The 25587-nt window shown below is 44.1% G+C and overlaps 1 protein-coding gene across 1 annotated transcript in view; it reads left to right on the plus strand.

The window, feature by feature from the left end:
* Positions 1-25587, plus strand: part of LOC121441724 (vacuolar protein sorting-associated protein 13D-like) — a 226987-nt gene that overhangs the window by 99627 nt on the left and 101773 nt on the right. Inside the window, exons 45-56 of the mRNA XM_041642967.1 lie at positions 1581-1731; positions 1866-2076; positions 2701-2948; positions 4152-4343; positions 4627-4753; positions 6187-6329; positions 9880-10010; positions 10211-10386; positions 15791-15914; positions 17233-17468; positions 19841-19949; positions 24788-24951. Coding sequence (XP_041498901.1) covers positions 1581-1731; positions 1866-2076; positions 2701-2948; positions 4152-4343; positions 4627-4753; positions 6187-6329; positions 9880-10010; positions 10211-10386; positions 15791-15914; positions 17233-17468; positions 19841-19949; positions 24788-24951 — 2012 coding nt within the window. The remainder of the gene's footprint in view (positions 1-1580; positions 1732-1865; positions 2077-2700; positions 2949-4151; positions 4344-4626; positions 4754-6186; positions 6330-9879; positions 10011-10210; positions 10387-15790; positions 15915-17232; positions 17469-19840; positions 19950-24787; positions 24952-25587) is intronic.

Here is a 25587-nt window from a genome sequence, read left to right on the forward strand (position 1 = left end):
GGGCAGGAGCTCAAGACCGTCCTTGGGTACATATTAAGTTCCAAGTCAGCCTGGGCTACATGAAAAGCAAAACAAATGAAACCAAGGCATGGTTATGGAGCAGAACCTGGAGGGTTAGGATGAAGAAGGAAGTTTATTTTTAAAGTTCTTGAACACAATACTAGGTTTTTTTGTCATCACGAGAGTCACACTGAGAAAAAGTCACACATTGCTGAGGAATGTCCCCAAAACACAGAACTTTCCTGCACACTGTACTTTTCACAGACAGGTCGAAGCCTCTGCAGACTTCTTTCTGTCTCTGTGTGTGTGTCTGGGTAGGACCAGCCCCTTGTTAGTGTTTAGGGAATGCTTTCTCAGCCTCACTTTGGGAGGGAGATGCCATGCGAGGGAAACCATTTAGTGCCTTGCAGGGTCCAACCTCAGTGTCTCTGATATCAGCTGCTTCAGGTGACTGTTCTTATTTCCTCAGGATAGCTGAAAACAAGTCTTCAGGTGACTGTTCTTATTTCCTCAGGATAGCTGAAAACAAGTCTTCAGGTGACTGTTCTTAGTTCCTCAGGATAGCTGAAAACAAGTCTTCAGGTGACTGTTCTTATTTCCTCAGGATAGCTGAAAACAAGTCTTCAGGTGACTGTTCTTATTTCCTCAGGATAGCTGAAAACAAGTCTTGTCTACACTTTTGTTTTGTTTTTTAATGAGGGCTTGCAGCCTCTTTTTGTTTTTACTAATTCATAGGAAATTTGGAAAGTTGAATAGGTTATTAGCACTATTTCAGTTGAAGTTCTTTATATCTGGAGTCCTGGGCCTAACCCTCCCTCCCTTTCTCTGTGGACCTAAGGATTGAAGCCAGGGTCTCCTGCATGCTACACAAATACCCCACTGCTGAGCCCGGATACCTCCAGCCTTGGTGGTTTCTCTTGGGACATACTTTGTGGTGTTATATCTGTATAGATTATTTTATAGACATTTTAAAAGTTGATGATTTAAAGAAAGATTTATTTTCTTTTTTAAGTAATTTATATGTGTGTTTGCTTGTGTATATGTAAGTGTGCCATGTAAATATCTTGTTCCTGAGGAGGCTAGAAGAGGGCAGCTCTCCTAGAACTGGAGTTACAGATGTGAGCTGCCATGTGGGTGCTGGGAATTGAACCTGGTTCCTCTGGAACAGTGGCCACTGCTCTTAACCACTGAGTTATCTCTGGCTTTTTTTATTTTATTTTTTTTTTTTGTTTTGGGGTTTTCGAGACAGGATTTCTCTGTAGCTTTAGAGCCTGTCTTGAAACTAACTCTTGTAGACCAGGCTGGCCTTGAACTCACAGAGATCTGCGTGCCCTCTGCCTCTGAGTGCTAGGATTAAGGGTATGTGCCACCATACCAAGCAGTCCTGCCTCTTTTATAATAGTATTCGTATTTAGCAATATTTATGGCCTGCTTGTTCACTTTAGAGGTGAAATAGGTTTGGGGTGGAGAATAACTCACTGAAAAGCTTTGGTGACAAAGTGCTCCAGACTTCTTACACTCTGGAATTCACAAACTCTGTGTTTCCAGATGCACAGTTATTTTCTTTCTCTCTTTCCCAGTTCTCTTCGCTCCCACCTGTGCGGGTGGTATTTGCTGTCACAATGGAAGGCAGTGCTCGGAAAGTAATCACGGTTCGATCTGCCCTCATTGTAAAGAACAGACTGGAGACACCAATGGAACTACGGTTGGACAGTCCCTCAGCTCCTGACAGTACGTTCAGATGGTGTAGAACTAGGTCTTCTCTACTGTTATTGTGACTGTCCGTCCCCATGCAGTCAGTACATAGTAAGCCTTGAGGTGGGGACCATCTCCTGCAACTGCTAAATCCCTTATTCCTGTGACAGAACCAGTGGTGCTTCCCGCTATCATGCCAGGGGACTCATTTGCTGTGCCTCTACACCTCACTTCTTGGAGGCTGCAGGCCCGACCCAAAGGACTGGGTGTGTTTTTCTGTAAGGCTCCCATTCACTGGACCAACGTAGTGAAGACCGCAGAGGTCAGCAGCAGCAAACGGGAGTGCCATTCCATGGACACAGAGAAAAGCCGGTTCTTCAGGTGTGTATGCTTCTGGGATGGGTGCCTGGGCATTGGCTTTTCCTCTGCAATGTTCTGAGTGGAACATTCTTTAAGAGAGGCCTTCTCTTGGGCCATAAGATTAAGATCAATAAATATTTAAAAATTGAAATCATGCAGAATACATATCCTAATAATAGAATTGGATCAAATCAACAGCAATAAGATACCTAGACAAACCTTGTGTATTTGGGAATTAAACTGTACTTATAATAACCCTTGGGTCAAAGGAGAAATTACAAAGGAAATTAGAAAATATTTTGAATGTAACAGGAGCATATAATGGCCGATGCTCATTAGTCTTTAGCTTGTATGGAGTGATGGTGTCACAGGAACAAATAATGGCTGATTGCCCTTTAGTCTTTAGCTTGTATGGAGTGATGGTCACACAGGAGCATGTAATGGCTGATGCCAATTAAGCCCCAGAATTCAAAACCTATACATTTTACTGTGTGTCATATCTCAGTCCATGTATTTTCATTAAAGGTTGCAGCTATCTGGCTGACTCGAAATGTTGTAATGTTATTTGGCTAAGGAGAAACAAATTCCAGTTCTTAATTCAGGATGACATTTTATTTTTTTTTCCATACTGTTTTGTCTTCACAGGTTTTGTGTAGCCATAAAGAAAGAGAATTATCCAGATTACATGCCCTCAAACATATTTTCTGACAGTGCAAAACAGATTTTCAGACAGCCTGGGCATACCATATATCTCCTACCAACAGTGGTCATCTGCAACTTGCTGCCTTGTGAGCTTGACTTCTATGTGAAAGGAATGCCAATTAATGGGACCCTGAAACCTGGCAAAGAGGCAGCCCTCCCCACGGCTGATACGTCCCAGAATATCGAACTGGGTAAGGCTGCCCTAGCAACATTTATAGTAACATCGTGAAAAATACCAGGGAGTATTTTGTGAGCGTTCCGAGCCCCTTGGAGAAAGAAAGTTGCATGAGATATCTCAGTGAATTGACTCAGAGCCAAGGACTTCGCCATGCAGTAGTCAACAGAGCCCTTGTGTGTGGGTATAGGGAGTAATTGCATCTTTTCAGCTATGCGTATTCCTAGCTGTAGAATGGGAAGAGGCAAATGTCCGAAGTCAGGCTCTTTACCTGTGCTCTCATGTAATCCTTATAGCAGCACTTATTTGACCCGTTTTATTGATGCAGAGATCGAGGTTGCAATGTTTATTGCTCCTTAACTTTCATTTGTACGGGTCAGGGTAGAGAACAGCTGCGTTTCAAACACCAAGCAGACGTCACTAACCGTAACTTTTTTGGGGCCTTCAAGGAACTCTATGATTGGAATAGTAAACTTCAGGAGGTGGTGCACATACCTTTAATCTCAGCACTTGGGAAGGATAGAGGCAGGTGGATCTCAGCCTAACTTGTTTCTGACTAGCTCTTACCTTTCTTTTTGTATCTTTTTGTCTTGGAGCTTTTTACACGCTTCTGTGTATCTTACTTTCTTTGCCTCTCTGTGGCTGGTGGCATCTGCCTGGCTACCTGCCCTGTACCTGTCCCTTTTTGTTTCCTTCTTTCTCTTTTTTAATTGAACTATGTATTTTTCCCACTCCCCTTCCTTCCTCCTCTTCTCTTCTGTTTGAGCCTACATTTCTCCTCCTATTTATTCTGTCTGCCCGCCAGCCCCACCTGTCCTTTTTCCTGTCTAGCTATTAACTGTTCAGGTTTTTATTAGGCCAATCAGGTGCCTTAGGCAGGCAAGGTGGAAAAGTGCAACATTATCTTTACATAATTAAAATCATGCAGCATAAACAAAAGTAACACACTTTTACACAGCTAAAGTAATATTCTGCAACATAAATGTAACACACCTTTGCCTACTTAAAATAATATTCTACAGCACAGACTTCCTAATGTGTCTCTTGGGCTCTGGTTTGCTTCATATTTATTCCTATCCAACGAGATGAAAGTGGCCTTGAGGTTTCTACCACGTAGATCTCAGTGATTTCTCTATAAAGGACTCCAGTTTAGTTTATTATTGGCTGTTTTTGACAAACTCAAGTGCAAGTCCAGAAAATTGATGTCTTGTCCCTTTAGGGGTGTCACTGGAGAACTTCCCACTCTGTAAAGAATTGCTCATCCCCCCTGGGACCCAGAACTACATGGTCAGAATGCGACTCTATGACGTCAACCGGCGGCAGCTCAACCTTACCATCCGCATTGCATGTCGCGCAGAAGGGTCCTTAAAGATCTTCATTTCCGCGCCATATTGGCTAATCAACAAAACAGGTATACCCGGAGACCATCCAGGTAGACCTTTGACTTGGGCGTTTGGATGCCTTTGTCAGCTGACTGACTGGAGCCAGTGCAGACATTACCTTAGCAGTCCAATCTGCCTAGTCGTCCCTACTGTCTGTCTGACTGGAGTCAAGCTGCCCATTTAGGTTTCTGTAGACAGTGGGCTGGAACTCCCTTCCCTGCTTCCCTTGAGGTGGTTTCCCCCTTTTGCTGTTTGCATATTTCCCTGGGAGACTGGGTGGGAACGTTATAAACTTTTCCCTCCTTCCTAAAGGGTTACCACTGATCTTCAGACAGGACAATGCAAAGACAGATGCTGCAGGCCAGTTTGAGGAGCATGAGTTGGCCCGGAGCCTGAGCCCTCTCCTCTTCTGCTATGCTGACAAAGAGCAGCCAAACCTGTGAGTGTGACTATGGATGGGAAGGCCAGTGAGCTAGTGGGGAAGAAATCAGCAAGGCTAGCATCTACCTGTGTACGTAGCACTGTCCTGTAGGCCACAGGCCTGACTTGGCAGCAGTGGAGCCCTGACTTAATGGCATTTTTTTTTTAACCCCAAGTTATATGTTACTTGATACTGAGAATAAACCATTTGTGAGTTTGCAATGAAAGGTAGTTTTATTTTATTGAAGTAGGACTTTTATTTGTAACTGTGCCAGGGAAGAGAGATTGGGCATCCTCCTCTTTTTACTGCCATTTCTCTCTGCTAGCAGTTTTGAGACCTGGAGAGGTGGATTAGGGAGGAGAAGGATTGTCCTCGGCAGTCTTAGAATCCTGCTGAGATTGTTTGTGTGAGGTTTTGAGACCCCAAGTGTGCTGTTGCTCCATCTTAAAATTCGTGGAGGTCTGGAGTGGGGAAGCACTTGTGAGGTTTAGCAAGGTGTCTTTTTAAGGCACATAGGGACATTAATTCACTTTTGTTGTTTTTGGCATTCAGTTTTCCTTAGGCGTTTAGAGCCCCAATCTAAAGAAAATGGGCGTGTCCTATGTTTCTCACCTCCAACTGTAGGACACTGCTGAAACCTCTCAGGAATGTGCTCCAGTGTTCTCTGGTGGACACCGCCAGGCAGCCCCAGGTCACTCCAGTCAACACTGTTAGGTGGCCCCAGTGCTTTCCCATGGATACGATGTGTTTATCACGGCCAGCCTGAGTCTAGTGTAAGGTTACAGTTTTTCAGAGTTCTGGCTGTTGGAGGAGACGCAGCCGGATATCTAGCCGTTTCTCTCTCGTGGCAGTCTGAGGTCTAAGAGTTGGCATTTGTCACGGTTTGGTTTACACGTGGCAGTCACACTTCCTGACCGGTTTCCTGTAGACCATCTCATTGCATTCTCCTTGGCCTCCAGTGGTTCAGTGAGGGGAGGAAATACTATCAAATCTTGTGAGGAAACTAAGGCACCTTGTTTTTTACTGGCAGAGCTGAAACACACACCCTGGAGTCTTTGTTTCCTGATGAGACTCAAGCCCCATCCAGTGCTCTACTGTTGTGTTCATACTTGTCAGAAAGACCTCCCTCAGCTGCCTCGCTTTACAGTGTGTTCTCAGGGCGTTTCTTGAATCTTCGGATTTTAAGGGAATGGTAGAGATTGTAGCATGTGGTAGGTTTATAGAGAATTCTAGTGTTTCCTCCCAAAATGCTTAGCTGCAGTTCTCAATCTTTCACCCACTGCTGTGCTGTGGCTGCCTTTGGAGTCAACTGTCTCACTGTGCTAGGGGTCCACAGGAGGGAGGGTTGAGAGTCGGTGTGAAAGACCTAAGTGGGTGGCAGCCCCCGTGTTTCCTCACTCGGAATCTGTCGTGGATGGATGTGTACATGTTTGCTTTTTTACCCATCATAGCTGCACCATGCGAATCGGAAGAGGGATTCATCCAGAAGGCATGCCGGGCTGGTGCCAGGGCTTCTCCCTGGATGGTGGCAGTGGTGTCCGAGCTTTGAAAGTCATCCAGCAAGGAAACCGCCCGGGGCTCATCTACAACATTGGTGGGTTATGTTTGGGACTGAGGGCGGACTGGTACCATTGGCCAAAGACCCTAGGCCTGCATGAGTAAACCAGCCATGCATGTTGACCTGGCAGCAAGTACAGGTTTTCTGATTTGATGGTGGTCCTATATCTCTTCTCTGAATGCTAGATTAATATCTCTATAGATATGTTCTATGAAACACCTTTTTTCAGGGGAATAAGAGAAACACCTAGAGCACTCCCATCCTGTGGTGTTCCCACACATTAATTCAAACTTAGAAACCACAAGCAGGTAAGAAGTGACAGTCCAGATGTGGACAGGAGGCCTGGGGCAGAGATGGGAGGACAGCGCTGTGTGAATCCGAGGCAAAAAATACAGTAAAATGTACTTGGGGATGCCACGCCCCCTACTCGTCTTCGTGGGTGTGTCAGGGAGGATTCTATACCCAGTTGAGTGAAGCATTTCCTAAAGGCTCAGGGTCAATGAGATATAAGTATTCCCCATGTTTTGTATGTTAGCAGTGTGGCCTTGTAGTAAATCATTTCCAGGGACTTTACAGCCATGTTTAGCCTAAAACTGCCTGGTTCTGGGTCCTGCCCAAGGAGGCCAGAAGAGGTTGCAGGATTCGCTGGAATGTTGTACAGTGTTGGTTTTGGTCTAGACAGTCATGTTGTAGGAGGAAGAACCATGATGGTACAAATTTACCCAGAATCCTACAGAGAATGGGGTAGTTTAGTCCTGAGTTCTTTTTAAAAAGTATTCAATTATTTTGTGTGTGTGTGTGTGAATGTGTGTGAATGTGTGCGAATGTGTGCATGTGTGTGCATGCGCACGTGTGTGTAGACATGTGTTATGCACAGGTATGCACATCAGAGGACAGTGTGCCGGAGCTGATTCTTTCCTTTCATTGTGCGGATCATGGAAATTGAACTGAGGTTATCAGTCTTGGAGGCAAGCGCCTTTAGTTGCTGAGTCAGCTTGGCTGCCCTGCTTGAGGATTTCTTAACAGGAGAATTGTTCAAGCATAGTTTCCTTTTCAGTTAATTTAACCTGAATTTGTTTCATGCTCCCATCCTGGGTTTGTGTTCCTACTCACATTAAAACTTCTTCCTTACAGTGGACATAAAAATTTCTCAAAGGAACCAGCTTTATTTGAGCTAAGAGAGCATTCTACTCACATTTGTCTTCTCCACCCCTCGAGTGGGTGGGGCCTTCTGGTGGCCCGACTTGTGCATAATTTATTTTTCAAAACCAGCTACCCAGGTTAACTGAAATCTGTATTTCGGACAGATTAGGGAAGGGAGAGAAACAAAGTTGTTTCTTCTTCTTCTTCTTCTTCTTCTTCTTCTTCTTCTTCTTCTTCCTCCTCCTCCTCCTCCTCCTCTTCCTCCTCTTCCTCCTCTTCCTCCTCCTCCTCCTCCTCTTCCTCCTCCTCCTCTTCCTCCTCCTCCTCCTCCTCTTCCTCCTCCTCCTCCTCCTCCTTCTCCTCCTCCTCCTCCTCCTCCTCCTCCTCCTCCTCCTCCTCCTCCTCCTTCTCCTCCTTCTCTTTTGTTGTTGTTGTTTTTTGTTTTCCAAGACAGGGTTTCTCTGTAGCTTTGGAGCCTGTCCTAGAACTAGCTCTTGTAGACCAGGCTGGCTTCGAATTCACAGAGATCCGCCTGCCTCTGCCTCCCGAGTTCTGGGATTAAAGACATGCACCACCACCACTGGGCTCAAAGTTACTTCTTTTAGCACAACTCTTGCTGAGAGCCACAGAGTTGTGGCAGACAAGCAATTAGAGCACTGAGCACATGTGTAATGTACATGCGTATGTAGTCGTGGATGCAGGTGTAAATTGTGAACGCATGTGTAACCTGGCAGTGTCTGTAAACCTGTGTTCCTTATAGGCCTGTCATCTGAATTCTGTCCTTCTTCCAAGTGAAGGGACAAAAGGAATGGGCCAAGATAGGATCTTAAAAGTCTTCGGCTTTGTGACATTTGTGTGTGCGTTGTCAAGGCAATCCCCAGCAGAAAAGCCGGGATATGCACCTTGAAAAAGAAGGATTTTTGTGCATTTTGATCTCAGCTAAATTCATCAAGGTCTGCCAGGGTGTAAACTAGGATAGAAGGGAAATAGAAAGATCACCTTTTCCCAGAAGCAGGGTGTCTGTGCTGCTCTGGGCCAGCTTTTGAAGTGGATTTCTTATTAGTAAGATCTGCTGACGCTGACACTGTTGGTTTCTGGCAACTTAAGCTTTTCTTCTTGTCCCAGAAGAAAAGTGTGTGGGGGTTTCCCAACACTCTTGAGACACGTGGTATCTTAGGTAAGAATTCCAGAGACAGTCTCCAGAGACTGCTCAGTCTTTTTATCTCAGCTGATCTCTCAGGCCAATTGAAGCACGCTAGGGGTCCTTAGGTTGGTACCTGTAACTGGGAGGGGTGCTGACTCTCACTAGGAGCCTAGGCTGACCTCCTAGCCTTGTCTGTAGCTGCATGACCTAAATCACGTGACTCCACTTCCCATGCCTTAGTGCAGCAGAAGTGACTAATACCCTTATTCCAGAGGGATGTTGTGAAAATTAAGTGTAAAGCCTTAACAGAGGGCCTAACCTATATGAAGGGGTCGATAAGCATTACGACTGCTATTTTTATTACTTTGGGTATAAGTATTTTTAATTATTATATATCCAGAACTCAGCACAGAGCTTTGAACTTATTTCTTGTATTTATTGTCATAGCGAATGAGTGAGTCATCCTGCTGAGTGTTGTAGTTTTTAAAATTGTCATCAGATTTTACAAGGTGACTCAGTGTGACTTCATTTGTCTTTATGTGAAACTAGTTGGTTTGAGATTTCTTTCTCACTGGGTGTTTTATGAATGTATATATATGTTTCCAGTTTGTAGTAAGTGGGGAAGACCTATTTTTTAATGAATAAATAAATCCTAGCATTGCTTATGAGTTGGATTATTGGATAGTAGACTAAAATTACTAGAGAAGATTCTAGATAGAGTACTTAATTGAGTTCAGAGTGGTGTAGAATCCAACTAAGTAGTTGGAGGATTCCATTTATCAAAGGCAGATCTCTTGGCAGGGGGAGTTTGGGTCCCAAGTATAAGCATCATTGTAGCGTGGAGTTGTCTAAATGATTAGTTTCATAAACAGAAAACTAAGCTATATACAACCAAAACATCCATGTGTCTTAGCTGTTATTATAGTGGTGTATACAGGGGAAACCCTGAGATTTTTAAAACATTTACTTATTTTTTGTATGCATGCATGTATGCCATGGTACATTGTGTAGAGGTCAGGGGACAACTAATAGGAGTGAGCAATGTGGGTTTGAGGGATCAAAATCAGGTTGTCTTTACCCACTGAGCCATCTCGCCACCCACCCCCAGGGCTTTCTAAAAGGAATTAAACATTGTGAGGAGCTAATATTTCCATTCCATTCTTGAAGGGCTTCATACCTACTCCAGATGACATACGTGTTTGCTCACAGGAACTAAGGAATTATGAAGGCTACTTATTTTTGTCAGAACAAGAATTTTCAGTCATAATTAATCAATGAAATGGTTCTTGTCATTTGTAGGTATTGATGTCAAGAAAGGCCGAGGTCTCTATATTGACACTTGTATGGTCATCTTTGCCCCCCGTTACCTGTTGGATAATAAATCATCTCACAAGCTTGCATTTGCACAAAGGGAATTTGCCCGGGGACAGGTAAGCAGTTTGCTTTGAAGAATGGCTAGAGTTTGTTTTTAAAATCGAGGCTCGCTTCTCATCAAGACTGTGTTTTATGACATGAGTGACCCAGCAGCTCTTGTGTAGGATAAGGCTGAGGGTAGGAACTCAGCAAGAATTGTATGTGACTTGCTCAGGTTTTGAGTAATGTGACTAAAGCCCGGATCTGTGTGTTTTAGGGAACATCCAACCCTAATGGCTACATTTCCACCTTGCCTGGTTCCAGTGTGGTGTTCCACTGGCCACGCAATGACTACGACCAGCTGTTATGTGTCAGGCTGATGGACGTTCCCAATTGCATTTGGTCTGGAGGCTTTGAAGTCAACAAGAATAATTCCTTCCATATCAACATGAGGTGAGTTTGAGGCTTGATCGAGCTCAGATTGAGTTCTCAGAACTTGTAAAACCCCAAGGAAATGGCAGCATTTTGATCAGATGAGTTATAGAAGATGTTAGCAGCTTTAAGTGACGAATACAGTTCTCTGGTCTTATGGTGTGTGAAGTCCAGAGTGACTGCCTATAACTAACTCTATTGCTGTTTGTGTTCAGGTGGTGCTACTGGTGGTAACTATCCTGTTTATTCTTTTGCATTTGAATGTTCTTCTGTCTTGTTTCATTTCTGTTACCATGATAAAAAATATCCTGATACCCCCCACAACCACCAAAAAAAAAAAAAAAAGAAAAAGAAAAAGAAAAAAAATCTCAACTTGGGGGAGAAAAGGGTTTATTTCAGTTTATGCTTTTAGTTTATAATCCAACATAGCGGAGGAGTCAAGGCTGATACCCCAAACGGCTAGTCACGTATGAGCAGAGAGAAAGAAATGAATGCATGCATGCTCACTTGTTTATTAGATGTACTTTAATCCATTTCCCCAATGTCATACAGCTCAGGATACTTTGCCTAGGGAATGGTGCTACCACCATAGATTAGGTCTTCTCATATTGATTAACTAAATTAAGACAGTCCCCGACAGAGCCACAGACCAACCTGATGTTGAGACAATCCATCAATCAAACTTTCTTTCCAGGTTATTTTTGTTTGTGTCAAGTTGACAAATCTAAACACATCTTATTTGCTCAATCCAGTGAACCTCAGGTCCTTGTTAGAAAAATCAACCAAATTCAGCCTCAGCTAGCTCAGGATGACTTAATTTCCTTCCTTTCAAATGCTTTATTGTTATTGTTATATTTTTTTGCGGTTGAACCTTGGGCTTTGCACATGCTAAGCAGTTACTGCCGTTGAACACATTCTTAGCCCCATCATCAACAACAATTTTTAGGGTTTTGTTTTCTTGAGACTGAAGGTTATTTTTTGCTTGATTGTCCAGCTTGACTTTAAACTTCTTGGCTACAGTGATCACCTTTTTTGATTGTGCCCTCAAACAATCAGTGCATATTCTCATTGCTGCACACATGCAGGGGTCTCTGCAACCCCTAAACCAGCAGAGTGGGAGGCAAGAAGGTTGTTCTGTTCAATATGACTTAGCTGGTGTTAGTTCAGACTACTTCCAAGTAGTTTATTTTAGGCATATTTAACCATAGCACAATTTCTTGAAAATTTTCCTGGTGATAATCAACTCAGTCCATTTGGACAATAAAACTTAATATATGACTATATTGAAATTCTATAAAGAACATGTGACACCTTCCATAAAGATGGGTTCTGTAGATTGGCAAGCTCATGATAAGGATCTGGGGTGGGGGATCCAGTGTGATCTCAGCCTCACAGATAGTACAAAGGTCACCAGGCTACTATCAGCCCCCAGCTTTCAAGGTAGATAACAAGTTATGCATCCCTCCCTTTGAAGGAACAACCCTCTGTGTTTTTTTTTTTTAAAGATTTACTTATTTATTATGTATACAACATTCTGCCTCCGTGTATGCCCACACGCCGGAAGAGGGCACCAGATCTCATTACAGATGGTTGTGAGCCACCATATGGTTGCTGGGAATTGAACTCAGGACCTCTGGAAGAGCAGCCGGTGCTCTTAACCACTGAGCCATCTCTCCAGCCCCAACCCTCTGGGTTTTACATTCCTGGTTTCCCTTGTGCTTTTCTGTGAACACAGGGACCTTTGTGACTCTCCCCTGCCACCCTGCCTTGACTAGCCAGTGCACACATTGCTGCACACTCTTGAGCAGCCAGTGCACATTCATATCCATGCACACAGAGCCTAGAGCATGTCCTGTAAAACTCAGACTCTACACCAATTAAATTACTGTTTCCCTTGCCCCAGCCTTGGCAGTACCCATTCTACATGGTGTATCTAGAAATTTGATTACTCGACAATATATGAGTGGAGATGTACAATACTTATCTTCTCATGACTATCCTATTTTACTTAGGATAATATCCTTTATGTTTATCCATGTGGCATGGGTTAGCATTTTCTTCTTTTTTAAGGCTGAATAGCATCTCATGTCTGTTCCCATTTTGTTTGTCCACCTAATGATGCTTCCACCTTTTGGTTCCTACTGTGAACACAGGTGTGCGCATGTGCACTCCAGACCCTGGTTTCAATTCTTTAGTGTGTAGATCCAGGAATATAATTATTGGATAATATGATTTTTAAATTTATTTTTTTATTTTTTATTTTTTTTTTGGTTTTTCGAAACAAGGTTTCTCTGTGGTTTTGGAGCCTGTCCTGGAACTAGCTCTTGTAGACCAAGCTGGTCTCGAACTCACAGAGATCCGCCTGCCTCTACCTCCCTAGTGCACCACCACCGCCAGGCTTTATTTGTTTTTTTGGGATAGGGTCTTCTCTGCAGCCTTGGCTGGCCTGAAATTTGCTATATAGACTAGGCTGACCTTGAACTCATGGAGATCTGTTTGCCCCTCTGCCTTCTGAGTTATTGAATTAAAGGTGTGTACCACCATGTCAGCTGTTTTATTTCTAATTTTTTTCTTTAATACAAGGTCTTACTGTGTTGTTTAGTCTAGTCTTGAACTGAGAACTCCAACAGTCTCCCCACTTCAGCCTCCTCAGTGGCCAGGATTGTAGACATAGGTCACAGGTATAGGTCATTGGCTTTATCATTTTTAATCTTTCAAGAGTGTGCTATGCTGTGTTTTGTTAGGATTATAGCATTTTATTTTCCTGTGAGCTGTGCCTGGGGGCTGCAGTTTCTCCACTTTACCAAGCTTAGCATTTGCTGTTGGTGATGTCTGTAGTAGCTATTTCAATAGCAGTGAGCAGGGAATCTCACTGTGGGCTGTCTCTGGGCTACTGGGTATTGAGCCGCCAAGTTCTCATAAATGACAGCAGGTACTTTGCTCCTGAGCTCAGCCCCTGCCCTCACTATGGCACTGGCTCACAGTTCTCTAATGATCATTTCATGAGCCTGTTTGTCTTCATCGGATCCTTGCCCACTTTTGTATTGGGTTATTTGAGCTGGTTGTTGTTCCTTTTGGATGTTAGCCCCAACCAGGGATGTGATCTGCACATCTGCTCTTCTGCCTTTACCTGCTGCTGATTGCCTTCTATGAGAATCTCTTTGTTGTTGAATCCAGTTTATTGCTTCTTTGGTTGCTTTTGATAATGCATTGCAGAAACAGTTGTCAAATCCAGTGCCATGAGGCTGTTTTCCTTTGTTTGCTTAAGGGTTTTATAATCTCAACTCTTTTGGGTCTGGTCGGCTTTGAGTTAACCCTTGTGTGGTATAACTGGGAGGAGCCACTTCTTGGCCTGTGGATGTTCTGCTTCTCCAGTGGCATTGGTTGTTGGGAGGCATTTGGCCGTACACACAAGGGTTTGTTTCTGGGGTTCCTGTTCACTCACTGGCCTGTCTGCGTGCCTAGTACTAGTATTGGTTGCTGTAGCTTCATAGTACCTTTTGAAGTGAGGCCATGGGAGACCTTCAGTTTCGTTTTGGTGGCTCTTTTCTTCAGAATTCTTGAGATCCATAGGAATTTTGTGGGTTTTTTTTTTTTCTATTTCTGCTAAAATAAACATGCTGTTGGGAGCCATTCATTAGGCTGAGATTAAAGCTGATTACTTTATAAAGGTGAGGATGGGGTAAAAGGGAAAGTGGTGACTGTATGCCTAGTTTTAATCCTTTAAAAATGGCTTTAGTGTGTAATCTAAGCTACCGAGTGACCGGTGCCACCCACCCATTGCTTTTCCTTTCCCCAATTTTTCATCTGGAAACAATTTGAATGAGAAGTCCCAGGAGCAGTACAGGGAACTCTTCCATCTCTCCCCTCCCCACTTCTGTCCCTCCCCTTTTCCCACACCTGCTCTGGGGTTGAGCACACGTGAGTGCACTTTGCTGAACCATTGGAAAGAAAGTCCAGGTCATCGTGATACTTGAGCTGTATTAAATCCAGCACCTACCACAAACAATGGTATCATGTGTATCTAGGGAAATACCTTTGTTTTTAAAACAAATAGTAATACCATAACTATGATACCATCAATACACTCACAAGGAATTTAGTAGAGCACCATGCAGTCTCTGTCACAGCCTGGGTGAATTGGCATGCTCTCCTTCACCGCAGTGCACTCTCTCTGAGCTGGGATCCCGTCAGTGGTCACTTGTCCAATGCAGCTGCTGATGCTTTTATGTGCTGCAGTGGAGAGTCGACCCAGCTGTCTCTTCTTGGTTGTGAGCCAGTGGTGTTTGTTTGCCAGTTGCTGCTGTGGTCTTGTAGGATGTGCTCTTTTCTGCATTTGGATGCCAGTGTCCTGTGTGTAGGTCAGGTCAGCCCTTTGTGTGAATTGTTCCTCTAGAGTCGCATCAGAAGGGCTGTGGCACATTAATCTTGTTACTGGTTTGGTTTGATCATCACTTGGCTTTCGTGGTGCCCACCTTCTCTCTCTGCTGCAAAAATTTCCTTTCCATCTTCATGAAGAGGACTAACCTGTTGAGGCAGCATTGGCAGTCCAATATTCTGTGTCCCCAAACTATTTACAAAACTGAAATTGTTATGTAAGGGATTTGAAATGGTAATCTTTAAAAATTTCTTCATTTGTTAATTGATATTTTCTGTAAAACTAGGTTTTTCTTTCCTCTAGTTAATATATCTAAATACAGTGCTCGTAAACACAAAATAGAACACGTGTACTTCTTTCCCCAGGGTCTCATGTAGCCCAGGCTGACCTAGAACTCAGTGTGTACTTGAGAATGACCTTGAATGTCTGAAAGGAATATTCTTTCCTTTCACAGGTCTTCGTAAAAGAATATCACCTGAAGAGATGATTAGGAAATCACCACTTTTTGCTGTTAACAGTTTCTACTTTCTAAATTAAAACTTTAATTATGTGCATGCACGTGTGTGGGTATGTGTGGTGTGAGTGCTTGTGTCTGAGGAGACCCAAAGTAGTCGTTAGATCCCCTGGACCTGGAGTTATAGGTGGTTGTGAGCCTCTTAATGTAGGTGTTGGGACTTAGCTCTGGTTTTTCACGAGCCATATGTTTCCTACCTGCCGAGCCGTCTCTCTAGTCCTCCTACGTCCTAAGTTTGCTCAGGGACCATGCAGTGGGCTGCAGCTGCCAGCATCCTTGTATATGTGTGCACAATGTTGTAAATGAGGAGCCAAGGGACCACAGTCTGTCCCCCCACTTTTTTTTAAGATTTATTTTTGTTTTATGTGCATGTGTGTTTGAGTGCATGCATGTTTATGTATTGAATGGGTTCCTGGTGCCCTTGGAACTCAGAAGACATCAGGTGCTCCTGGAACCAGAGTTGTAGCTCTCTCCACCTAGCCATCTCTTCAGCCTGTCTCCTTTTAATGTGGCCTTTGCTCCTTGTCCTGCAGGGACACCCTGGGGAAATGCTTCTTCCTCCGAGTGGAAATTACTCTCCGAGGAGCTACATACAGGATCTCCTTTAGTGACACAGACCAGTTACCGCCTCCTTTCAGAATTGACAACTTTTCCAAGGTACTGCGCACTTATGAGGAGGGCTGGCTGCTCACGTGGGGCAGGGTGGAAGACTGTGGTACGGTGCACACGTGACACTCACTGGAGCTTTGTGACCCTGAAGCCCCAACTCTGAAGAGGTGTTTCAACTGGTATTATTATTTTTAGATGTCCTAATTTATTTCATGTGTCTGAGCATTTTGTCTGCATGTACATGTATGCACCAAGTATGCCTGGTATCTTCAGAGAGAGAAGAGGGCATTAGATTCCCCTGGAACTGGAGTTATAGATAATTGTGAGTCGCCATGTGAGTACTGGGAATCGATCCCAGGTCCTCTGGAAGAACAAGTGCTTTAACCACTGAGCCATCTTTCCAGCCACATCTGCCGATTATGATGGTCACTAAGCTGCCTCATCCAGGTTGAAGTAAATTTTCTGCCCCGAAAACTTCTTTTTGACTAAGAATTTGGTTGTCACGGTGCTCCCTGTAGACATGCTGTGCAGGCAGAGAAAGGGATCAGGCCACTCAGGAAGAGCTGAGTGGGTCCACTGCTGTTGCTCAATTACAGCTAGCATTTTGTTGTTGTTGTTTCGTTTTGTTTTTTGTTTTTCAGGACAGGGTTTCTCTGTAGCTTTGAAGCCTGTTCTAGACTTAGCTTTTGTAGACAAGGTCGGCCTCGAACTCAGAGATCCTGCCTGCCTCTACCTCTAGAGTGCTGGGATTAAAGGTGGGTGCTACCATAACCTGGCACATTTTTATACTTCTAAATGTTAAGTGGAAATTATGAGATTCTGTCTTTTATTTTGTGTGTGTGTGAATGCCACAGACATGTTAAGGCCAAAGACCATGGTTCAGGTGTTGGTTTTCTTCCAGTATGTGGTTCCTGGGGGATCAAACTCAGGCCATTAAGCTTGGCAACATGTACCTTTATCTGCTGAGCAACTCCCTGACCCATAAGATTCATTTTAAATTACTCCTTCAAGTTATGTGTCTTAGAATATAAGACTTTTTAGAACCAGTGTCCAGATCCCCATTCTTCCCGTATTCAGACATTCACAGGGAGCAATGGAATTGCTGCCTTGGATATTTTGGCAAAGTGTCTTAAGATGGATTGTTTTTGCATTTTTATTTATGTGTGTATATTATGTATCGGCACCTACAAAGTTCACTTATGGCTTTTCCTGGAGCTGCAGTCACAGTTTGAGCTGCCAGGCACTCTGTTTCCGGTTGCCTGTGGTCCTTGCCTTGTCCTGTCACTGGGACGATGGGAGCGTCCACCTCTGTCTGGCTGGCTCACTTTCCAGGAAACTGCCCTGAACAAAGTCCTCTGCCCTCTAGGTTCCTGTTGTCTTCACTCAGCATGGCGTAGCTGAACCCAGGCTGCGGACTGAAGTGAAGCCCATGACATCACTGGATTATGCCTGGGATGAGCCCACCCTCCCACCCTTCATCACATTGACTGTTAAGGGGGCAGGCTCCTCGGAGATCAGCTGCAACATGAATGACTTCCAGAATAACCGACAGTTGTACTACGAAAATTTCATTTACATTGCTGCCACGTACACGTTCTCCGGGTAATTCTGGACTTAATTATAGTTCATGCAAAGCAGAATCTTTTAACTATTCACTGGTTTTTAAAGTTTAAATAGTTTCTGAGGAGACAAGTCACAGCCAATGCTTTCTTTACTAAACTCCAAGCCCAGGTTTTCCCTTGAGAGTCTAGTCCACATTCTCATCTGTAAACAATACCCCCCCACCCCACCCCGTCTCCGAGAGGGTTTCTTTGTGTAACAGTCCTGGGTGTCCTAGAATTTGCTCTGTAGACCAGGCTGGCCTCAAACTCAGAGATCTGCCTGCCTCTGCCTTTCCTACCCCCAACCCCTGTAGGGTAGCAGCAACTTTTCCTTTAAGGGCTTCCCGCAGGGGCTGAGCCTAGCCTGAACAATTGATAAGTCTCTTCCTGGATCTTGAATTCCTATGGTGTTTGTCTTGACATTGGCTAATAAGGTTTGTTTGTGGGCTGTTCCTATGGCACTGACCAATGTAACCTTCTTAAGGGTTAGTGCCTGAGAAACCAGTTCTGTCTGGTTGTAAGCCCCTTTTGCTCTGGTTTCTGTAAGTTCCCTCAGCTGCTGAGCCCTGAAGGGAGAGTCCTATGGTGGCCCAAGAGGGTGAGGGTCGGGAGCAGGGAGGGAGAGAAGCTCTTGGAAGCCCAGGCCCTGTTTGGGTGCTAGGACTTGGAACCAGTTTTGGGGGCTACCGAATGCTATTGGTGTGCATTCTCAGAAGAAAGAAAAGTTTTTTTTTAATTTTTATTTTTATTGAGGTCAGATTCATGTCACAGAAAATTAACCATTTCAAACTGAATAGGTAGTGGCATTTAGTACACTGTTGTTGCGGTTGTCATCATGATCGTCATTTTGCTGTTCCTAAAAGAGCCTCCCCTGGCACTATCTTCCACTCCTCTACCCTGACCTCAGTGACCTCTAATCTCCTTTCTGTTCCTGTAGGCTTGGCTAACTGGGTAGTCCCTGAGTCTGGGTCACCCCGGTGACCTTCTTTGGCTGGCATCTTTCACTTAGTGTCATGCTTTGGGTTCAGCCACATTTTTGTGACCCTGATTTTATGAAACGTGTTCAGTCTGCATGAGTCTGAGAAGTGCTCTGTGCTGTGTACTTGCTGCCTGTGTGCCTGTCTGTCTGTTTGTCAGTCAGTCAGTCAGCAGGCATCTCAGCTTTGCAGTTTGATTTCCCATGCTATGGGTTGACTGTGACTTTTTTTTTTTTGAAGGTATTATTTAAAGGACAATTTTTTTTAATTTCAGTGAAATCTAATTTGTTGAATTTTGTTTTGCTTTTGTCACATATGCTTTTGATGTCCAGATGACTAATTATTAACCGAACTCATCAGTACTTTTGTAATGTTAAGGGTTGATGCAAACAGGCAAGTGATCTAAATTAAACATCATTCGAGCGTTATGCATGTGTTCTAAAGTGAGAAGCTGAGAAGGGCTCAGTGGGCACAGCTCTTTATTCACAAGCGTAAGTTCCCGAGTTTGGATTCCGACTCTCAGATGGGAAGCTAAGTGTGGTGGCCGGTGCTCACAACCCCAGCACTGTGGGCAGAGTTGGGCACGTCCTAGGTCTTGCCTGCCAGCTAACCTAACTGAAACAGTGAGGCCCAGGTCCAGTGGTGACCCTGTCTCAAATAATGAGGAGTCGAGTGGTAGAGGCAGACACCCAATGTTGCTCTCTGGGCCTCCAATGCACGCATACAGTTGCATTTACCCGACCATTTACATACAACCCACAACATCCCACACAAATAATAATATTATAATAAACACCCGAGCTGCGCCAGCAATCCATAACGCTTGGGATTTTTAAGCCACAGGGAAGCACCACAGGTTTGAATTGGGGGAAGGTGACTGACTATTGGCCCTCTGGATTCTTTTCCTCTTAAAAGGATTCCATTTCTTGCCAAGACTTGGGAGTACGGTGATGCTGATGCTCTGTTTGGCAGAGCAGAGCGTGGCTTTGCCCTTGGACACCTACCTTGGGTTTTCCCTGCCCCCCACCAAAGATTCATGACCGTCGTTTCATGTCTTGATTTTGTGCCACTGAAATTATGAGGAGAGGGAAAATGCCAGAGTTTTGTGTTCACCAGTGAGTCCTAACTTGTAGGGCTAAGAGTGGCTCTATTCCTGTGTCCTGTCAGGCCTTTTCTTCATGGTTTCTGTTGGTTTGTTTGTCTGTTTTGAGACAGAGTTTCTTCTGTATAGCTTGGGTTCTCTTCTTCCTTCAGTTTGCTAAGTACTGAGATGACAGCAGTCAACTTTTTTGTTTGTTAATAGAGGTTTATGCATTGCTCGTGTGTGTGTGTGTGTGTGTGTGTGTGTGTGTGTGTATACATGTGTATACATGTGCACTCATTTATTTCATCTTAGTTTGCAGGAGGGCAAAGGAAGGCCCGTGGCTTCCCACAAGGCAGTTACCTGTGCAGAACTCGTCTTGGATGTGTCCCCAAAGACGCAGAGAGTCATCCTAAAAAAGAAGGTAAAGGCTCAGAGGTGGGCGACAAGAGTTGGGGGCTCAGGCTCATCTAGTCCAGAGTCTCTGGCCCTGCAAGAACTGGGCCGGGAGCCCTGGAGGCTCTGGGCTTGTGCTCCTGCTGTGTTCACTGTGATCGTGCTGGCTGCGGGGGTTCCAGCCATCTCACTCCCAGGTCCTTCTGGAGAGAGGACAGTCCTGAAGCTGTGAATTGTGATTTCTATTTTGTTTTTTTTTTTTCCTTGCCTGTTGCTTCTTTTATCTCAAACTGAACTAAAGGAAAATGTCCCACTGGCAAGTACCCCTTTTCATGTCCTCTGATGAGTTAGCGTAAGAAGAGCAAGGCACGCCTGTGAGTATGGGAAAATATTCCAGTTAGCTGATCTAGATTTGGAGGGGAAAGCAGTAAAATTTGGTCAAAGATCGTAATAAATGGCAGGAAGAGTGATAGCAAATAGTTGAAAGTGAAAGATGGCAGAAGTTCGGGACCATGGAGATGCAGCAGCAACCAGGGAAGAAGACCATGAAGTTGTCATCTGGAGGACGTGGACCTGGAGAGCCCTGATGGAGGTCTGCATTTGCACTAACATGTCACCACCCGTGGCTTACGTGCCAAGTTTGTCATCTGGGCAAACATCTGCAGATCCAGACAGGTTTCTAATAGTCAAGGGCATTCTGGGCACATTCTTCCTTCCTCAGTCACATCTAAATGTTTAGGGTTAAATTGTTAGGAAAGAGGAAAAGGGCTCCCAGGAAAGATCTCCATATTTTTATTTTTTTTTTATTTTATTTTTTTAATTTATTTATTTATTAAAGATTTCTGTCTCTTCCCCGCCACCGCCTCCCATTTCCCTCCCCCTCCCCCAGGTCTAGTAAGTTGAGCATCCAAACTGCCTAGGCTCCCACAAAGCCAGTGCGTGCAGTAGGATCAGAAACCCATTGCCATTGTTCTTGAGTTCTCAGTAGTCCTCATTGTCCACTATGTTCAGAGAGTCTGGTTTTATCCCAGGCTTTTCCAGACCCAGGCCAGCTGGTCTTGGTGAGTTCCCAGTAGAACATCCCCATTGTCTCAGTGTGTGGGTGCACCCCTCGCGGTCCTGAGTTCCTTGCTCATGCTCTCTCTCCTTCTGCTCCTGATTTGGACCTTGAGATTTCAGTCCTGTGCTCCAATGTGGGTCTCTGTCTCTGTCTCCTTTCCTCGCTTGCTGAAGGTTAATATTCAGGAGGATGCCTATATGTTTTTCTTTGGGTTCTCCTTAATTAGCTTCTCTAGGATCACTAATTATAGGCTCAAAGAAGTCGACCAATGGAATCGAATAGAAGACCCTGACATTAACCCACAAACCTATGAACACCTGATTTTCGATAAAGGAGCTAAAAGTATACAATGGAAAAAAGAGAGCATCTTCAACAAATTGTGCTGGCAAAACTGGATGTCAACCTGTAGAAGAATGAAAATAGATCCATATCTATCACCATGCACAAAACTCAAGTCCAAATGGATTAAAGACCTCAATATCAGTCCGAACACACTGAACCTGACAGAAGAGAAAGTGGGAAGTACTCTACAACACATGGGCACAGGAGACCACTTCTTACGTATAACCCCAGCTGCACAGACATTAAGGACCTCATTGAATAAATGGGACCTCCTGAGACTGAGAAGCTTCTGTAAAGCAAAGGACACTGTCGCTAAGACACAAAGGCAACCCACTAACTGGGAGAAGATCTTCACCAACCCCGCAACTGACAAAGGTCTGATCTCCAAAATATATAAAGATCTCAGGAAACTAGACCATAAAAGGCTAACCAACCCAATTATAAAATGGGGCATTGAGCTGAACAGAGAATTCTCAACAGAAGAAGTTCAAATGGCCAAAAGACACTTAAGGTCATGCTCAACCTCCTTAGCGATCAGGGAAATGCAAATCAAGACAACTTTAAGATACCATCTTACACCTGTCAGAATGGCTAAAATAAAAAACACCAATGATAGCCTTTGTTGGAGAGGTTGTGGAGAAAGGGGTACCCTCATCCATTGCTGGTGGGAATGCAAACTTGTGCAATCACTTTGGAAAGCAGTATGGCAGTTTCTCAGGAAATCCATATTTTTAAGAGGGAGTTCTGGTTGTTTCCAGCTTGGGATAAGTAAGTTCCTGCAGGCCAGCTTCCCTCACTGTGCGACTGGGTGACTCAGCCTGTGGCATCTGAGGGGCTTCCTGTGCCGGCTGGTGCTGAGGGCAGATGTGAGCATAGATGAGACTGTGGGAGGCTGCGTTTGGAGATTGAGGCTGACTTTGATCTTACAGGAGCAGTCAGCAGTTCCAGCAGGAAGAAGAGGGTGCTGGTGTAGTTTGAGACTAGCTTTCCCCCTTCTTCCGAGCTACATTTTTTTACTGACTTCCTGGGAGGAATAAAGGAAACATCTAAGACAGTGGTTCTCAATCTTCCTAATGCTGCTTCCCTTTAGTATAGTTGTGGTGACCCTCCAACCATAAAATTATTTTGTTCTACTGCAAAACTAATTTTGCAATTCTTATCATAATGTAAATGTAATCTGATATGCAGGATATCTGCTATGCAACCTTTGTGAAAGTGTCCTTTGACCCCCATCCCCACTCCCAAGGAGTCATAACCCGTGGGTTGAGACCTATGATCTAAGACAATGTTCATGTAGTGCTGTGTCAGAGTTGTGGGGATAGTAGCACAGCATACAGTTATGAAGCCACAGCTCTCCAGGCTGGGTTTTTACATTTACTACAAGAACTGAAGAAGTCACTTAGTTTGCCTTCTTGACAGGTCAGAAAGCAGGCTCCGTTAGCTTAGCTGCCTCATCCACATTACTCGGGTTGTGAACTAGCTCACCTTGTGACTGTGCAGCTGATCTCAGGTCCTAGCATCTTGACTCTGACATTCACTTTATACCTTTTGGTTTCTACTCTGTAGGATGTAGAATGCAGGGCCGGGAATATAGCTCCGCAGAGGAACTCTGCCTAGCCCTAGACTCAATTCCTAGCCTCTAAAAAATTGTAGAATGCTGAAAAACGATCTTTCTGGCATGTGTGTAACTTGTGAATGAGTTAGTGGGCGGAGCCAGAAGTGTCCATTGCGGCAGTGAAGCTCCTACATGCTGTGAGTGTGTGACCCTGAGAGTTGCAGCTTGGGAGAGGTGTCCCTGCAGTGGGGAGGCAACATTACAGAACAGTTAAGTGGGCTTTGGCATCGGACAGGTCCAAGTAGTCCCTCTGGTCACTAGTTGTGACAGCATGGGGAAATTAACTTTTCTCACCAAACCCTAACTTCCTCATCTGTAAGGACAGCAACAGCATGCACCTTGTTGGATTCTTTTTTTTTTTTGATTTTTCGAGACAGGGTTTCTCCGTAGCTTTTGGTTCCTGTCCTGGAACTAGCTCTTGTAGACCAGGCTGGCCTCGAACTCACAGAGATCCGCCTGTCTCTGCCTCCCGAGTGCTGGGATTAAAGGCGTGCGCCACCACCGCCCGGCTGTTGGATTGTTTTTAAGGTTGAATGAGTTACTGTACCCAGGCCTGACCAGCAGCAGGGTCTCAATAAGTGTTATCACCTGTAGTATATAATGGACTAGGTAAACATCCTTGACTGACCTTATCTGACCCGGAAGCCTAATTGCAGTATTTAAGTATTCTAGCAAAGAAAATGCATTGAAAATCAGAAGCAATCAACTGAAAATAACCTTTAAATGCAACCAAGTTAATAATTGGTTATAATCAATTCATAAATATTGAGATGGTAAGCACTGGAAGTAGTGAGGGCTGCTGCTGTCCCTGCTCTGGCAGTTTACATGAATGTCAGAGACAGGGTGCTGACTTGCACATATTCTTGGCATAGTTAAACTCTCCTCTGAACTCAAGACACCTGAAGTCATCATATGGAACAGTGGTATTCATGGCAGTATAGCTAGGGAGGAGATTGCCCAGTCATTGACTTTTTTTTTTAAAGGAAAACTAATAGGTGCATACATTATAAAAATTTCTTTTAATTATTCCTACATGTGCATGTCTGTGTGTGGGTATGTGCACTTATCCGTACTTTGCCTGTGGAATCCAGAAAAGGTCACTAGCTGCCTGCCTGGAACTGGAGTTACAAGCAGCTGTCAATTGCTCCCTGATGTGGGTGCTGGGAGTGAACCTGGTCCTCTACAAGAGCACAAAGCTCTTAACCATGGAGCCGTCTCTTCAGCCCAAAGAAGACTTCTTTTTTTTTTTTTAAAGATTTATTTATTTATTATGTATACATTCCTTCCGTGCATGTTTGCATGCCAGAAGAGGGCACCAGATCTCATTACAGATGGCTGTGAGCCACCATGTGGTTGCTGGGAATTGAACTCAGGACCTCTGGAAGAGCAGTCAGTGATCTTAACCTCTGAGCCATCTCTCCAACCCCCAAAGAAGACTTCTTAAGAAATCTGCACCACTTACAAATGTTGGTTGCTTGTTCGGACTTTAGCAAATGGACAGTAAGATGGCCCAGGGTTTGTCACATAACTCTGCTAACCTGAGTTTGAGCTCCGGATCTCATTATGGAACGAGAGAACCAACTCCTGAGATTTATCCTCAGATTTCCACACAGTGGAACATTCAACACACACATACATGTGCACACTAAAATAAAATAAAAGATGAAAAAGAGTTTAGTATGCTTTATTTAAGGTTAATTAGAAATTCACAATAATGAAATCTTTAGTTGGGTCTTTCTATGATATGGAAAACATCCAGTTCCAGTGGAGAACATCTTTGGCCCTTAGAGGGGGCTTGTGATTGATGGGCAGGGCTAGCTGTGGCCACATCTGTGTGTCTGTCTGTCAGGAACCAGGAAAGCGCTCTCAGCTCTGGAGGATGACAGGGTCGGGAATGCTGGCCCACGAGGGCTCAGCAGTTCCTCACAACCCCAACAAGCCCTCAGCCACACGCTCCATCGAGGGATCCGCCATCCTGGATATCGCTGGCCTGGCCGCTGTGACAGACAACAGGTAATCCGATGGGTAATTCACTAGTCAAGCTGATTGCCTTCAAATTCAGACCCAAGAAATTTCCCCCTCAAAAGTAGAGTTCTGTAAACCCTCCTGAGAATTTGTTTTTTATTTTGTATTTTTTTCCTTAATGGCTAATGCCTGTCAAATTCTCAGACATTATTTTAATTTTAAAAATTATTGTGACAGTACCCATGCAGGTGTTAAAGATCAAATAATAAGATCTTTGATAGAAAATAAATATCTACTTTCCTGGGAATTCCAGTCTATCCTTGCTTCGTAGAAACAAAGTTTCTATTCCTAAGTATTTCTAATTTGTTGTCTTTCGAGAAGAATTAATTTGTCTACAGAGTTTGTTCCAGGACATCTCAAGGCTATACAGAGAAACCCTGTCTCAAAACTCCAAAAAATAAAAACAAAACCAAAAAACCCAACCAAGCAAACAAACAAACAAACCAAAACAATACTCTGGAGACATGTTTTTATGTGTAACTCTCTGGACAGTTTGCATGAGTTACATTAGTTTAAATACGTTACTTCATTTACCACATATTAGTTTCTCCATAATATCAGTGTGTTTGTGTTCATTTGGTACTTTATAAATTTCCACAAATGTGTAAGTTAAGACCCAGAGTA

This window comes from Microtus oregoni, unplaced genomic scaffold, assembly GCF_018167655.1.
Source record: "Microtus oregoni isolate MIOR12 unplaced genomic scaffold, Mior012 000081F_ref0000091, whole genome shotgun sequence".
In the NCBI taxonomy this organism is placed as follows: domain Eukaryota; kingdom Metazoa; phylum Chordata; class Mammalia; order Rodentia; family Cricetidae; genus Microtus; species Microtus oregoni.